This window comes from Formica exsecta, unplaced genomic scaffold (genome assembly GCF_003651465.1).
Source record: "Formica exsecta isolate Colony F162 unplaced genomic scaffold, ASM365146v1 scaffold233, whole genome shotgun sequence".
Lineage (NCBI taxonomy): Eukaryota > Metazoa > Arthropoda > Insecta > Hymenoptera > Formicidae > Formica > Formica exsecta.
Window position 1 is genome coordinate 361,921 of NW_021849616.1, and position 17,302 is coordinate 379,222.

General features: G+C 34.5%; 1 protein-coding gene across 1 annotated transcript in view; it reads left to right on the forward strand.

Moving 5' to 3' along the window:
- The window catches only part of LOC115235730 (basement membrane-specific heparan sulfate proteoglycan core protein-like), a 127,253-nt gene that overhangs the window by 97,327 nt on the left and 12,624 nt on the right, over positions 1-17,302 (forward strand). The window contains exons 4-5 of the mRNA XM_029807677.1: positions 14,208-14,418; positions 15,574-15,633. Coding sequence (XP_029663537.1) covers positions 14,208-14,418; positions 15,574-15,633 — 271 coding nt within the window. The remainder of the gene's footprint in view (positions 1-14,207; positions 14,419-15,573; positions 15,634-17,302) is intronic.

Here is a 17,302-nt window from a genome sequence, read left to right on the forward strand (position 1 = left end):
ATTTATAAATTTTTAATCGTGGAATTAAATAATCGGAGGCTGATTAATTTTTCGTAGAGAATTATTTCAAGGGTTGGTACAGAAAAGCTCATATATCGCCGCGCGAATGATAGTAACGGCGATTTTGTGTATGTGGCAGGTATTCCATGTATATAATAAATATTTGCATTTATAATTATTTTTTTTTAATATAGTTAATGTAAAGTTGCACTTTATTTTATACTTTTTTTATTATTAATATATTAGGTCTACCGGAAAGTTCTGTCCGTTTTTGGAATAAAACAAAATACAAATTTTTATTACCGTCAATAAACTTTATTAAATAATGTAATTGCCATTATTATTAATGATTTCTTGCCAGCGTGAGGGCAATTTGTATATCCCATTTTCGAAAAATGTTTTATCTTTTGATGCGAAAAATTGAACCAGTGCTTGTTTGATATCTTTTTCATTTTTGGATTTTTTGCCCCTCAAAAAATTTTGTAAAGACAAAAACAAGTGGTAGTCGGAGGGTGCTAAGTCCGGGGAATATGGTGGATGCGACAGAATTTCCCAGCCTAGTTCTGCAATTTTTTGACGAGTCCCCAAAGCAGCATGTGGCCTAATATTTTTAATTACATTTTATTCACATCATTATTATTAACTTTTTGTATTAAAAGATATAATATATTTTAATAACTATTCTGTTATTTTCCTCTTCTGTGCAGTTATAGTATTTTTACTATATATATAAACCACAAATCGTTTTATATAATTCATTAACACTACTGTGTCGAGTCTCGAAGACAGGAATATATTATAGCATTTCATCTCCTCGGCTGTCAAATCCATCCAGTACATTTACTATATGTTTCTAAATCTTGCGCATATATATAGTATACAATCTTCGCGGCTTCTCCGTATGACGCTCAAATATACACCGAGTGTGTCCTCGAGAATTTACAACCGTTCACCTCACGAGAGACTAATATCTATACAACAGCTAGGCGGCGTCTGGAGATCTTGGAAATGGCGAAACTGAAGCAGGAAGTTAGTGTATCTCGAGTAACATTTTCTCGTCCGACGTTCCACACACAGATTCCTTTTATTTCTTCCCCCTGTCTCTCTTCGCTCTCGAGCGCGCCTCTCGCTTCGGCTTGTAGGGGTAGACTCATCCTCTTGACTTTACGACCCGCCCTAGATTAGGATTTATTTTAACCTTAAAGGAGCGTCGCCGTGTCTTCATGTCGGTTTTTCTTTCCACGATTCGCTCAGAGATCACACTAACTCTATCTAAATTGTTGGCCGACCATTCTCTACGCACTACCCTAATACGTTCTTCCTTCTCGTAAATCAATTGATACTCTCGATACTTGATGACGGGATAACTGAAGAAAAATCAGGAATATAAAGTTACAATCGAGATTTATAACAGATTCTCAAAAAATAAAATCACAAAATCAGATTTATATATTTCGATGAATATTTTTCTCTCAGTTCTATTACATGCCGTAATAACATAGTATATCAAAGCTATGTAAGTTTGATTAAAATAAAATTGTAAAATTAATATTTTAATAAAAAAGAAGATATTTAAAATTTAATTTAAATTATTTCACTTGAAAATATTTTGTTACTAACACGAGGATGTGCGTGTGTGTGTGTATGGGTCAGTTTGTGTAAAACAATGTCTCAACTACTAGTTTCCCACGTACTTCTAAATGAGATCAATTATTCTAGACAGTTTAAAGCTTAATTAACCGCTTGCCATTATTGAAGCCTACACGTCTACTTATACTATACGACACATACACATTGTAGTATACGATGTACTACTACTCGTCTTTAATCCCACAATCGTTTGTACATGACCGTATAAGGTAAGCTGTAGCATTTCTCATCCCCTCCTAGTATCTCTTTAACTATCTAGAGTATCACATACAAAATTATGGTTTCATTTATCTTATTATATAACATTTTATATATATATATATAATGTATATCTGTAAAAAATATGATAGAAGGTAGGTGAAATCCTAAAACAATATGCTTTTATCAGAATTGAAATATCTAGAGCGATTCGATTTTTATTCATTCGCCTCGCATATTTCTCTCTGCGCCTTTATTTCGGCGCAGTGTAAAATTCACAAATAATGAAATAATCTGATCTCTTTGAACGCACATGCCATGCTCTTTAGTTTATTCTATCCGAACAATCCGACAATACGTTCATTAATTACGTTAAACAAATGTGTACGGATCTCCGTTGCACATACGCGAGAGATTAGTTTCATTTTACATCCTAGTGTTATTTCATATTTGATACGCGGCGCGGAAAGCTCTGATCTAACACATTTATCTGTTTCACTAATAGATATGTGCAAATATGCTTAGACAGTTTGCTGGCGTACATATAATTTCTATGCGTATAAGTCGGCTAATTATAGATCAAGCAAGCATTATATCGTATTCATCACGTATAATACGAGAAATATTAATAAAGCTATTTATTTAGAGTTATATTCAAATAAAAATTCTTGTTTTTTAGGAACTAACATTAAAATATGTGTAAATGTTTGCGTCGCAATTTGAAAAATATACGACATTTTCTGAACTATTCTAAACCATATATCATGCATAACGTGTATTCAATAATTCTTCGTTAAATTAAATAGCTTTTATACAAAAAAAAAAATCTGGCGTGACTACCATCAATACGAGACAACCGCAGAGATACCAAAAATTTATATCAAATAGAGAATCGTTGTACAAAGTTACTAACTACTCCATAAATCCGTACAGATACATATTTATTTCGACAAACGTTGGGATGCACTCCTGCAGTCAGATACATAACTTTTCTCTCTACCGTATTTTCACTTTTGTGCCGTAACACAACTGATTGATCGAGTATCGCCGAAAATACCAGTAATATGAAAAAGTCACATGATCGATTTATCAAGAAATACAGATTTTCATGAAAAAATTTAAATAAAAAGGCTAGAGATCCATGAATATAACCATGTTTATGCATAATTGTTTACCCGAATAACTAATTGTTAGAAGTTTTTGATATAAAATTTTAATTAAAATTTTTTCATTTGTTGTTTAAGTTACAAAAGCATTAACAATACTGATATCATTCAAATCCTCATATTTTTGCCTGAATATTTATGGGCCAAAAGAATTGTTTCAAAAGATAAAAAATACACGCTGCATTATATTTTCTTGTTCTTTTTAAATTAACAATACTGATATCATTCAAATTCTCATATTTTTGCCTGAATATTTATGGGCCAAAAGAATTGTTTCAAAAGATAAAAAATATACGCTCCATTATATTTTCTTGTTCTTTTTAAATTCTCATTTTTCATCAAAATCTCGTTATGCCAACGAGAAAAGTCAAAATTGCATTCGAAATACATGAAATAGTCCACGATATTTCTCCTTCTATTACAGATGTCTTTGTATTCCTTCTATTCCGTGCATTCCGACTGTACTATCGTTTCGATCATCTTTTAGTGGGAAGTCCTTTAATGGGAAAGAGAGCGATGCCGTCGAGCGAGGACGTATCGTCTTCGGATTTCGATTTAGCTACGATGCGCGCGCGATATAAATTTATAATGTCAAGATTGAGAATGGAATAATAAATCCACCCTCTCGACTGAGCGGAAGATGGCCTATATCTGGCAAGCTTCACCAAGATTTCTCTTGGACAAGTCTCACGATATATTCCTCTTAGCACGAAAGATTTTTCAAGCTACGCTCAGAAGCGTTTATCATGATGATGTGATTATATGCGCATTAAAATAATTCAAGGGTTTGGATTTTTTGTCAGTTCGCAATTTATTTATGATATATATATATATATATAGATTCGTGTTTATAGAACCGTAATAATTTTGAAATTTTCAAAATAGTAATTTCAGTTTCAGTTCTCAACAAGTTAAACAGCGCGCATCATCGTTTGCTAAATTTATTATAAATATTATTATCTGTTGTAAGCACATTTTAAAAAGACATATTAAAAAGAGGTACACATAAAGAAACATCAATCTGAAGAAAGAATTTATGTCATAGCCTATTACTACGCGACGAATAATTCCACGCATGGTAGGTCGCGTCTTCGCCGGTTAAGGGGCCAATAAATAATGCATCACGTAATGTAACATAAATCATCGGAGAATGTAGATGTCACGTACAAGGTGGACGTGAAATTCAATGTAATCGGACCGCGGATGAAATCTGGTTGCATCCCGTCGTCCGAACACGAGCGCGCGTTTCGCTCCGCAATTACGTCACGGATACGATACGTATCTCTGTCGTATGATGTATTAATTTCGATCAATTTGTTCTGCACAAGGCGGAAGAAGAGTTTCTTCGAGCGAAGGAGAGCGATTCGTATTTACCGGTGCGCTCGAGCGACGGAAAGCCCAACGCGCGTTACACTTCATCCCCGGGATGAGAAATCGCCCGGTCTCGACTTCCGTTGCGAAATGCGCGGAAGAAAGAGCAATTTACGTGAAATCGCGGTCGACTGCCTTGCTTGAGAAGAGCGCTCAGGGAGCCTTTTGAATAACCGTATTACAGAGATACTCCTTTATTTATACTCCGGTCAACCGGATATTACAAGAGACGGGAGATTGTATGCGAAAAATTAAATCGTTAAGTTTAAATGTGGAAGAAATATATGCATACAGTTTATTGATTCGCAATGTTTATACTTTCGGGAATGCAATATTTAAACGTTCTATATTTTTTGCACATTATTTGAAATATGATATCGGCGTTTAAATATTTAATTTCAATGTATAGATCTTATTTGTGCATATACCATAAGCAAATAACTGATAATGCATTATTTACACCATATCAATTTGATGTATATTTAGAGAATTTGAACTGATAAATTTATGAAATTTAAAATTTCTAAAAATTTGAACTTTCTTTCCTTAAGATCTCTTTCTCTCTTTTTTTTTCTCTCTGTCGTAAAATACTCAATACTGAACGAAAAATGCGAAACGTAAATTGATATAAATTGTATAGCACACCACATCATAGTTTCAGAAAAGAATAGTAACAGGCTCGCTTACAGAACAAACGCGATCACGGTATACGAACAATACCGGTCAAGTAGACACTTTGTCAATACGATATAGTGGGTGCGCTTTACGAGGTAAACAAGTCACGTGAATTACATAGCACGGATATTTCTGTCATCGGCCCGTGCTATACCGCAAGCAACAAACATCGCCGATCATCGAGAATCACGAGAGAAAGCGAATGAGCATCAAAAGGCAGGAAGGCAAAAAGGCATACGCGACATTGCCCGGTTCGTTCGATTGTCAATATCGAAAATTAGAAATTCGGAACAGGCAGCGAGTACTCCGATCCGCTCTCTTTCTTTCTCTCATCCCCTTTTTCTCTCGACGCGCGTATCGGTGTGTCGTTCACATTGACACAAATTCTCCTCCTCCGTCAACCTCGACTATCGTTCATGGATGCAGGCTCTGAAAACACTCCGTGATCGTACAATGACCGTCGGCGTTCTTGCTGCACATAAATCAAACAATATCGATCACGTGTTTACTTTGCCGTCTCTCCGCAGCCATCGTTACTATGTCACCGCGCAGCGATATATCCAGAAAGAACGCGTGTATGTGTGCGTGTACATTCATACGGCAATGCACGCTTGTCGTAATGGTCAGGACGATCTCGGGGAAAATTCGTGGGGAATGCACGATTTATAGAGTAACATGTGCGCGCGTATCTCTGTGTGTGCGAACAACCCTCTCTGGATAGGCGCACAATCTATCGAAGAGCCATTGCCGCCGCTAGCGCAGCAGTATCAAACTGAAAAATTAGGTTACTCGAATAACGACGGGGAGGAAAGCGTATATTAAATTCACGACAGTTAATTCGATTTCTTTTAGGTAAATTACTAAACGGTTTTCAGTGTTTCGAAATGTTTGCTCGCGTGGAAACGCCGAAAGTCAGCTATGCCATCGGCTATCAGAATGAAGTATGAACAAAATCAATCTATTTTTTTAACTTTAACATAAGATAATTAATTGACCTTATCTGTGAGTCACGAATTTTGCATGGCTTAGATATCATACGTATTTCTCTCTGTCTCTCTTGTATGGTTTCCTGTTCTTCTTAAATAATATTGATTATCATTTTTACGATAATTAGCGAAAGAAAGAACAAATTACTATGATATCTATCTTGACGCAATTTTCATATACTTTATTTTTTATTGGCTGCATGCCGAGTGCACGCAACTATTCGTTAGATTTGTGAAGCGTACGCCGTGTGCGTGAAAGTGCGTGAATGCGATTTTGCAGAATTCTGCTCGCAAATATGAAGATGTCGACGATAGTTGGGCAAGTTTTGCTGCAGATGCCTGCGAGCGTATTCCGCGTATAACGCAGTGCATGTTTTTTAGAAGCTCCGCGAAAAGTTTCTCGCATGCTACGCGCGTTGATTGCTTCGCGAGAGCGAGAAATCGTATGTTGACATGCTTACTGAAAATCTCAAATTTTCGATAAATTCTGCAATCTCATCCTTGCCACAATTGTTATAACAATGATGCAACAGTTAACTGTAACCAAAAACTGTGTGGCCAAAAACTTAATCAAAAATCATGTTGATAAATGATAATAAGAATCTTTAACATATCTTATTAATTATACATATAAAATACAGTCAACTGTATAATTAGAGTAAATTGTATAATCAGAGATTAAAAAAATCTTGCCAGAGTTAATTACATAATTACATTAAATTTTAAATAAAATTTTTTTGGGGTACTATTGATATTTATTTATTTAATATATATATTGCATATCATAAATTAAATGTAGCAGAATTCATATCTCAAATAATTTATTATTCATTTTCAGACATTAAACAATACATTCTAATAATATTTAAAAAATATTCCAATTAATTTTATTCAATTTGTTTTACGTCGTTTGCTGTTATCATAAAATTATCACACTATTTTTACATTATTCAGGATGTTTTATCCATCGCATCGACCTCATGGCAGCACAAATATTCGTTCGATTCTCGGTTAAGGCGAACGCCATAAAGTACGTGGGATGATTTAGTGCAGTAAAGGGATAGTGGAAGTGCAATGCTGAGAGAATGCGCCAGGTCGGTTGGTAAGAGCCGCTCCTCTCGACAGGATATATAGCCACGAAGGAAAAAGGCGTCGTTACCGGAGGCTCATTAACGAGAACTACCCCCAAGACACCCCTAGCAACACCTTCGGATCCGTCGTGCCATCGGTGGGTGGGCAGACCTTGCGCTGCAAAGAGGCGTACCGAGCTCCAATACTAATTAGCTGACGTCTCTTCGAGTCGACTGTTCGCCTGTAGCACCCTATTTCATCCCTTTTCACTATCCGATATCTCCGTCTGCTCTTTCGGTTTTTTTTCTGCTTTCTCAACTATCGAGATCTGAACCCAGCTTTTTTCAAGATATTTCGCGATCTTTTTCTCGTTCTACCTTTTGTCTTCTTTCTTTGTGTAAACATAATTCCCCACGGAGTTTTTATTTTTTAAATATATTTATAAAGTATATTTAGAAATATGTTCAGATGTTCACGGATAATAATTGATTTTATATGCTGGTTTTAAAGATTAGTTAAACATCAAATACAACTTTACAAATGTAACCAAAGAGTAAGAGAGAGAGAATCCTCTCTAATTTATTATATACATATACAATAAATTATATATAAAAGAGTCGATATTTTTTTTTGATTTGTATTATCATTAATTCTAAATTCCTCCTTGTCATAGGAATTTGAATTCTCTTACGGAAAAATTGTTCATTTGCTTTTTATAATTATTTTTTTATTTCTCCAATCACACTTGCGTGTCAATATCTTTTTTCTCTTATAATCTACTTTTAAATATATTTGAACATAATTTTGTTTTCCAGAAACTGTCACCTCTTTGCTCTCTTCGCTAATTCAATTTGTCCTTATCTCCTGTCTGTTCTTCAAGTTTTACTACGTCTAATTCTATCTCAAACCCATCTCAACAACTTCGCTATCTTATACACAGCTTCGTAAATTGTCCTCTCTCGCTCTTTTCTTTGTTTTACCGCAAAACCGCATTTTGCCTTTTTCAACTCCTCGTACATCTTCTTTCATAGCCATCGCGATTCCTTTTTCACATCTAATCTAACCTAGACTTCTTCGTTTCAGTTTCCCTCGTCCTTTTATTTGCATCTCTTCTGCGGTTTTTTTTTTTTTTTTTTTATTTTTTGTGTTGATATTCGAACGGTGCAATAGATAGCGAGCGAACATTCCGCCTGGAGCTACTTCGTTAAAAGAGAAGTGCCATTTGTCTCGGCATCAACCATTCTCTGCCTTTTACTGAGATTTCGCGACAATTTGGATTCATGCCACACCTAAGTGTCTTCCGACGGTTCTCTAGAAATCCATCCAATTGTCCGGCATTAGTCTCGCTTCATCTTGAATGACACTTTTTTTATTCGAAATCCCTACTTTACGAAATTTCGCGTTTAGCATAATACTAATATCATGATATTAAATTTTCAAGCATTTATGAATAATCATTCTCTATGTGATAAAAGTTTGTGCAGTATTTCTCTTTCATCATAATACTTATACTGTATAATTTATCTCGACTCCCATGTCAAAATAATAACATGACTGAAATTGTCTATCAGCTCATCGACCATGCCTTCACAAAATGTCAATTACAAATCCCATTTTCTAAAATTAACGTGCCGTCGATGATGCAGTCTGTTCATCAATCTGCAAAAACATACAGATTCTCACTGAAAATTTACCATTAAAATCACTGATAAAATTAGTTACAAAACATTACGCAAACAAGATGTGATAATAATGCGTCAATTTATTTGCACATAAAATGCAGTTAATTTATTATTATGAGCGAATATTATTTGCATGCTCTTCTCGTCGATGAACGAGAATGAGAGAGAAATAGAAAGAGAGAGAGAGAGAGAAAGACAGCTGTCGTGGCAAAATCGGATGGATATGCAAGAGAAAGAGAACGGATCGAGGGAAATGAGGGAGGAGTATGCGGGGGTTGAAGCGGCCGATAGGGTATTCAAGTAATGACGACGATAACGACGGCGACGATAATCAACCCATGTCGAACGCATTTCACCGCAGTAACAGCGATGACGAACGATGCCGAGCGGCCATTAAATTGATACCTCTTGCTAATTGGTACCTCCAATTTCTATCGCTCACCGTACCGACTATCACGCGATAAAATAATCGTGCTACGTGCTTCTCTCTCGCCGATGTTGCTACGCGTGTGAAATGATTCGCGCGGTGCGGACTGTCTGACAATTTTGCGAGTGCGTCATAATGGTGATCAATGCGGCTTTGCAGTTTTGGTCGGATGGATTTCGCTAATGTGTTCTAGCGCCTCTCGATACATTTACATGCGATTGATACACGTTTGCAATTTTTATTTGAGGAACAAAGAGATACGATATTAGAAACGATGACCTATAATCTATATTATAATGTAATATTTTGTATTTGTTAATCTTTTATATAAATTTTTAAATAAATTAAAACACAATAATATTTTTTTTTCTCTGTCTCTTTTATATTGATGTATTTTTGTGTATACCTTTATTGTGTATATTTAGATATAACGTGTTGTGTTGTGATAAGATGATATATAATTTTTTATACTATAAAAAATTAAATGCTACGATATATATATTTAAAAGATTATATATTTGATATTTATTTATATATATGTCATTTAAGCTTAAGTAAATTGTGAGATTTATCTCTGCATAATTTTCTCGATGTTATATCAATTGACATGTACAAAACCTTTTGATACAACGAAAGTGTCAGCACTGCTATTAAAAATTGACGAGTAAATGGATCGTGTCAGAGCTCTCAAGCAGCTTTTTCTAAATTTTTATTTTTCCCTCTTTTATTTCACTCGCGTCAGTCGATATTGTCTGTTAGTTTACGCTTGAGACAAAACCGACCGGATACAAGCTGTCTTGGCTAAATTGATCGACATGCCTGACTGCGTCCCGAGATCCCACGAAAACTCGAAAAAACTAGAAAAAGAACGAGAACCCGAGCTGTGGCACAACATGTCGACTGACTTGTGCAAAAGTGCGACTACTTGTATATCGAGACTCGAGACGTAAATAGAATTTATCTGCTGTTCGTACGACACACTCACATTGAAATTGTCGCGCGGCATATATCTACGCAGAAAACCTTTTATATCATCAGATTACAGTGAATGGCTAAGAAAACTTGCGCTTGCATTGATAGAATTTTTACAGCGTGAAAACGTCAGCATTTACATTAAAGGAGATAAAATAAAAAGGAAAAAAGTCACAAATACGAGAGTTCATTTGTAACTATTTTGCATAATAAACGTTATTTATAAATTGCAATCACTTTCCATATCTTGAATGTCTCGTTTTCAGCAAACAACAATTATTTTTACTCTCCACGCTTGCGTTAAATCGCAATGTGACTTTCACCTGATTCCATGCGCCCTTACTACTTGTATGCGTTTACAATTTATTCTATCCGTTCGCCGGTCACGAATTAAAAGAAAATGGAGATAGCTGAACGGTGCGCACCGTCATATAACCGCACAAAGAGGCGCGTTTCCAAGCTGCTTTCGGGTTGACCTAAGCAGAAAATGGCAAATCTTCGTACAGGCGGCAAAAGGCCAAAGGCATTGAAAGCTCGCTTACGCCGGTTACCGCCTGGCAAATTGTGCTTAGAAATGTTTTATGTACCATCCGGTTCGTCGTAAACCTGCTGCACACACATATACACACACTCTCTCTCTTTCTCTCTCATCGGATATTTCTGCAGGATGCAAGATGAGACGAGCAAAAAGCCAAGAGAAGAGCACGAGAGAAGGATTCTGCCTTTTCGTTTCATCCCTTTCACTATTCGTACGTCAGAGACGCGTTGATTTCTGGCGCCACATTGCGAGTATTATCCTTTGTTGCCTTGTAATTTCTCGTTGCTAGCAGAAAGAGCGTATTTCTTGTACTTGTAAATTATGGAACAAATTTAGTTATCCCCCTATATATTGCGTTGATTGTTTCTAGAGATGTGTCGCGCGAAGATTTTGATCCAATCTTAGTTTAATTTTAATGAGAAAACGCTTAAAGAAACAAGATGCTTGCTTCAAGGTTGTATTTATAGAATAATATAACTAAGTTTTGATCAATTTACACATAAAATTAATAAAATATATACATACTAATATCTCCAAAACCATTTAAAAAGAATTAGATTTATTAAGAATTATTAATTAATATTATTATTCTTAAATTAGATTTATCCAAAAATTGTCGTTAAGAGGAATAAGTATTTTGCACACTTAGACATCATTACAAGCAACACTACAATCGCAAGCAACGCGAGCAATGCATCAAATATAACCCATTTATTTATCTTACTATCGCTGTAATAAAATGACATGATAACGCGTCGAGCACGTAACATTCCTGTTCTCGTAATCTCAGTGGTTAGTTAAGAGTTCGGAACTATAAAATTGTCGTGGCTAAATTATGAAGGTTTCTGACCCAGGGGGCAAAACGTAAAAGCTAAAGGATATTTAATTTTCTCCAGCGGAGGTGCAGTATAGATATAAAAGGCGCGAAACGATAACCACGGATGAAGAAGAGAGATGCATAAACGATAAAAAGGAGGAATTTCTATTTTATATTAAAAAGCAAGTGAAAAATTTTAAGAGCGTTTCAATGACAATAGAAAAAAAAAACGGTTTAAGTTCGATTAACGTATAACGTTCCGGATTAGAACATCAATCGTTATCAGCCGCTTAATATCCAGAACTTCGTCTACCCAGCATCTCCCTTCCATACGGAGGGATCATGTCATTTTAGATCCGAGGTGGTTACCAGAAGGATGTGGTGGCGAATAATTAATGAAAGGGGCGAGAGCGTCCTCTTCCCGGGAAGAACATACGTTTAACGATCCCCCCGTTGCTAGGGTTAGAAGTACCAGGTCCGATAGCGAGTCGGAAGGGACGCCGACGATGCCTTGTAGGTGTGCCCATCGGAGGCACGTACTTCTATAATTGTTGGGGTGGCTCGGAGACAACCTTTAACGGCCATCTCGTACGCTACCCTGGTGGGCGCGGGGGAGATATAATGCGTTTTTCCAATCTGGTCGTTATACGTGCGCCATTGTCATCGATTAAATGATACTGATGTCGTATCGGCTCGAGGCATTCGAGAAACTCGAGCAATTCGAGAGAACGCTTTGCCGCGATCACCTAGAGAGATTTCCCTCGAGTAGGTGAGTTTCTTGTTCTATATCGAATTTATATAGAGCACCTCTTTAAGAGAAACATTGTGCAATTTGCGATTGAAGAAAATGAAAATTGAAACAGTCCTGCAATCTATGTAATCATCCTATTCTATTTGATACGAGAAAAAGAAAATATCAAAGAAAGACAAATCGCGCAAGAAGACATTGAGAATAAGAAAAATTGAGACAAATAGATAGGTGAAAAGTTTAGAAAAAATCAGACTTTTGATGCAAGATAAGTTTATGGCTTCTGGCCAAACTTAATGTACAAAATGGTACATGTGACTCAATTTTGAAAGGAACCCAATTTTTATCAATTTTAATGATAAAAAAATAGTCTCTAAATACAAAAATAAATAAGATATTGTTAAATCGCGAAATTTAAAAAAAAATTGAATGTTATATATTATACTACTTTTATCGCAAATCTAAAAATCAAAATATCTTATAACATGAAAAATAGTTATTGAATTATGATTAAATCTTATTTACACATTTTTATTAGAGACCTTCATTGTAATATTAGAATAATTCCAATAAAATAATGTAGAGTTTTTACCAGGATATATAAAATGCACAGAAGATTTGCATGCACGTATCTTTTGACATAGCCATGTTATTAATATTAAAATCGTTATTGCATATCGCATTTAACAGAGGAAGGTTTATACTACGATAATGCGATATCTTGTTTGTAATGCCAAACAAATATAATATATATGTGCCAAGGTGCGACGTTTTTGGATTACAAATTTTGATGTATGTCAAAGCGATAATTCATTTATCATCGCAACAACGTGCTTATTCGATCAACAATTGATGACGACATCGATAAAACGTATTATTTATATGCAACACGAAGTGACAATATTTAACTTTAACGTGGACAAAACGTTACACATTACGCGTGTTTGGGCAGGAAGCATTGTAACAATGGCCGGCCGAACTGATCGTCGACGCATTACACGCTTACGCGGCCACGGAAGTTATTGTTGAATTCGAAATATTTCCGCCAACAATAGAGAATGACAGTTGAAACGACCGAAAGCGAACATTGCTTTTTAAAGCAAATGAGGCGGCAGTATTCGGGGTTAATGACGACTGACATAATTGATCAAATAAATGGATAGTTGGATACAGATTAACCCGGAGTCGATTAATTACGCTATCGGTTGATTGCTATTATTTGATGAATTAAGGTCGATCGGATCCGATTGCTCTTGTACAATTGCTGTATTTTGATCTGTGAAAACATATGTTCTAGAAATATCTAGTAGAGCACAATATTTCGATTTAAAATTGAATGGCAGCGAAAGCTTGAGGCAACAAAACTTTAGATCGCATAACTTTTATAGGAATGCAAATAAATAATATTGTATATTAACGCGTTTATTTTTTTCTCTATTTTATCTTTCAACAAATATTTCAGTTGGGATAGAAATTGGCTCAATAACGTAAATTACTATTTAGGTCAGCAGAGCTTAACTCTTCGTTGCCGAAACCATACGTCATTGATAAATAAATCAATATATGACTTAAATTAATTAATTACTTATTTAATTAATAATTAGTTGACGAAGGATTAACATTCATTTATGCATTTTTTGAATTTACTTTTTATCGGACTTATAAATAAGAGTTAATAATATTCTGGGCAACTTTTCTTGAATACTTCGAAGCTCTTTACCGGTTTTAATGTATAAATATAATTTATTGCAATCGTATATATTTTGTAGTTCTGTGATACGAATAATATTCCTTTAGGAAAACAGATATGCAACATTTAGATAATCGTATCAATTATTCGGATTGGCAAATCGATGGCCGGATTTCGGACGGATAGAGTCTAATCGGGCATTCACTTTGGTTGCAGGTCTCCTGGATACGTAAGAGGGATTTGCATATTCTGACGTCATCGATCCATGCTTACACAGGAGACGCAAGATTTTCCGTTAAGCACCCTGAAGCATCCGACGAATGGACGCTGAAGATCAATTACGTCCAACCGCGAGACGCCGGGGTTTACGAATGCCAGGTTAACACCGAGCCCAAAATGAACTTAGCCTTCATGTTAAAAGTTGAAGGTAAAATCAAGGTCGTAAAGTTTCTAGAAATCTATTGGATAACCCTTTCATGGATCGTTTAATTAAAGAAAGAAGTGCGAATATATACGAATTTCCAAATAAGTTTTATGACAGAAAAAATGATACACATATACACTTTCTCTCTCTCTTTTTATAAAAAAGAAAATAATTAATTATATTAAAAATGTGTGTTAATATATTCTAAATGTAGGTTTTAATATGTATTTTAATGTTTTAGTTATACAAAAAAAGACGTGCATATATATTATATTACATTATATGATATATACTTTATAATTTCGAATACATATTTGAAACTAATTGATTATTGCAGTATACTAAAATATTTTAATTCCCACGTGAAATTTTACAATATTTGTTCCAGTTAAATCAAGCAAAAAACTATGAAAGGGTTAAATTAGATTCCGTAATGATTTTATGCCGCTGTAAATATTTTGCGTAATTTACGATAGATGAAGGAATACCTGAACGCTTTCGTAAGTGTCCATCACCTGATTGATCAGGAAAGACACTGCTGGATATTCGATTACGCACCAGCATGACCAAAGTGATCAATGCTTTCGCTTGCATGTCTGTTACGTGAAAAATATCCTAAAGTATCGATTAGTTTTGTTGCATCTTCTTCTCTAATCGAGTACTCGCAGAACATCGCAGTCACTTTGATTACCAGCGCACCGTATCGATTTCGTCATTCAATACGTAAATACATATCTATATATACGATATTTGTGAGTGTAAACAGATACTGGCTCGTCAATCAATCTAATTTTATTAACATAATTACTATTAAAACTCTAAAAGATCTTAAACAGGATTAATTAAAATTATAATTATTTATTAAAATTATGAATTAAATTCCATTATATTAAGATAAAAATCTTCAAAACATTAAATTAGAAATCGCCAAAGCTCTATAATATCGACTCACGTGCAGAAAAATGCATAATAAAAAAAAGAAAACAGAATGCAATAAATGATTTCGTTGACAACGTTTTTTTCTGTTCGAAACTTCGCAGATATACGCGGTCCATATATATCGCTAGTGCTTTCGACGTTAGTTCAATTCCCAGCCCCGAAACAATAGATCTCGACGAAATCGATTAACTCGATATCTTTTCTGTCCTCCCATTCCAGAAAGTGCCCCTGTCCCTGCCACCACCACACCGAACGCCATTCACCGGACGTTCAACTCAGGTTAGACTCACGCAAGAGCAGACTCCTTTTCCAAGCTGTTAAATTTGTTAGCAGCTAGAAATTTTATATTTGCAATATTTAGTTGCGTGTGATAACAGTGCATGGATCTTTTTCTGTATATAATAGCACAAATAAACGGCCGAGCCCGGTGGGTTTCGTTCGTCAATGAGTTGAGGTCGTAGCATGGGAAGGGACAAATGGACAGAACGCTATTTGTTTAGACATTGTTACGTGAAACGTTCGAAACTGTCAATAAATGCTTCTTTTTTTGAAAATACGGCTGACGTTAACACGTGCTAATTATCCGTCGTAATATTGCAAGTCGTAAATATACCACGCGTAAATGTTTGGCGAACCGTTCGACAACCGAGTGTTGTTTCTGAAACGGTGAAAACTCGACGCGAACATAACGCCAAAATCTTTCTTGAGTAATAATTGAATGGCCTCAACTTATTTAGACTTGTAGATATTAACTGTTAGCGATAGAATTTATCGATGCGAAATATATTTCTAATAGACAAAGTTGTATTTGTCTATAATTTAGAAAATTTATAATTAATTTTAGATTAATCTTTCAAGATTTTGCATGTTATTGATATGTGTTTTTCTTATATTTTCTGAAATAATTACAGAAAAAAGAGTCGAGTAGCAAGTAAGTACTGTTAACATAAACAAAACATTTATTGGCTTACGGTGGTCATTGTTAACATGGACAGATCTCAATATGTTTTACGATATTGATAATGCACTTTTTAAAAATTGACATTTCTCTACATTCTAGAATATTATAATTCGATTATATTGCTATTGAATTGGTTTATGTGTGCATATATTTTTATAAATTAATTAGTATATTATACGCTTTTTTCTAAAATATATTATAGTTTATTAAAGTCTCCCAAAAATTTTAATTTTGCTTTTGTTCCATAAGTTTAAATCAATACGTTGTCCACTATATTTAAAAGAAGCAATTTTTAATATAAATTAAAAGCTTATTACATGTGGAAACGCATCGCGTTTATATTGAGTCGTTTAATCGGCAATATCCTCAAACTCATGCCATATGGTAACTTTAATACTTCGGAAATAATATCAATATGTTACAGAAAACTTTATCCAGAAAAAGAGAGAGAAAGAGAGAGAGAGAGAAAGAGAGGGAGAGAGTGGGTGAGTGAGAGAGAGAGAGAGAGAGAGAGAGAGAACGTGACGTAATGATTTAGTATCTAGTCGAATTGATGTCAACGCAGAATTATATTATTTGTTTTCCGCCATAATATTATAATATTATGTTAATCATATTAATATGTATCTATATGTTTGCATTTTCCTGTTCAATATTTATATTTATGTATAGAAAAAAGTATGAAAGAACTAGATTATATTATAAAATAATAATGTGTGTGCATATATCATAAATTTCTTTGATAATAATAAAATTAATAATAAAGTTTTTGAAACATACACATACAACATTGCAATTTTGTATCAAAAATATAAATCTGCGAGCAAGAAAAGAGAAATTATCATAGAAAGATGTTTAATCTTTTATATAACAATATGGCAAATAATAAATTTTTTGATGATTCTATCAATATAAAATATGTAGTATCAATTTTATCGTCATTTTAATAACCTCATCCGTATTAAGCAATTTGTCTAAAGAAGTATG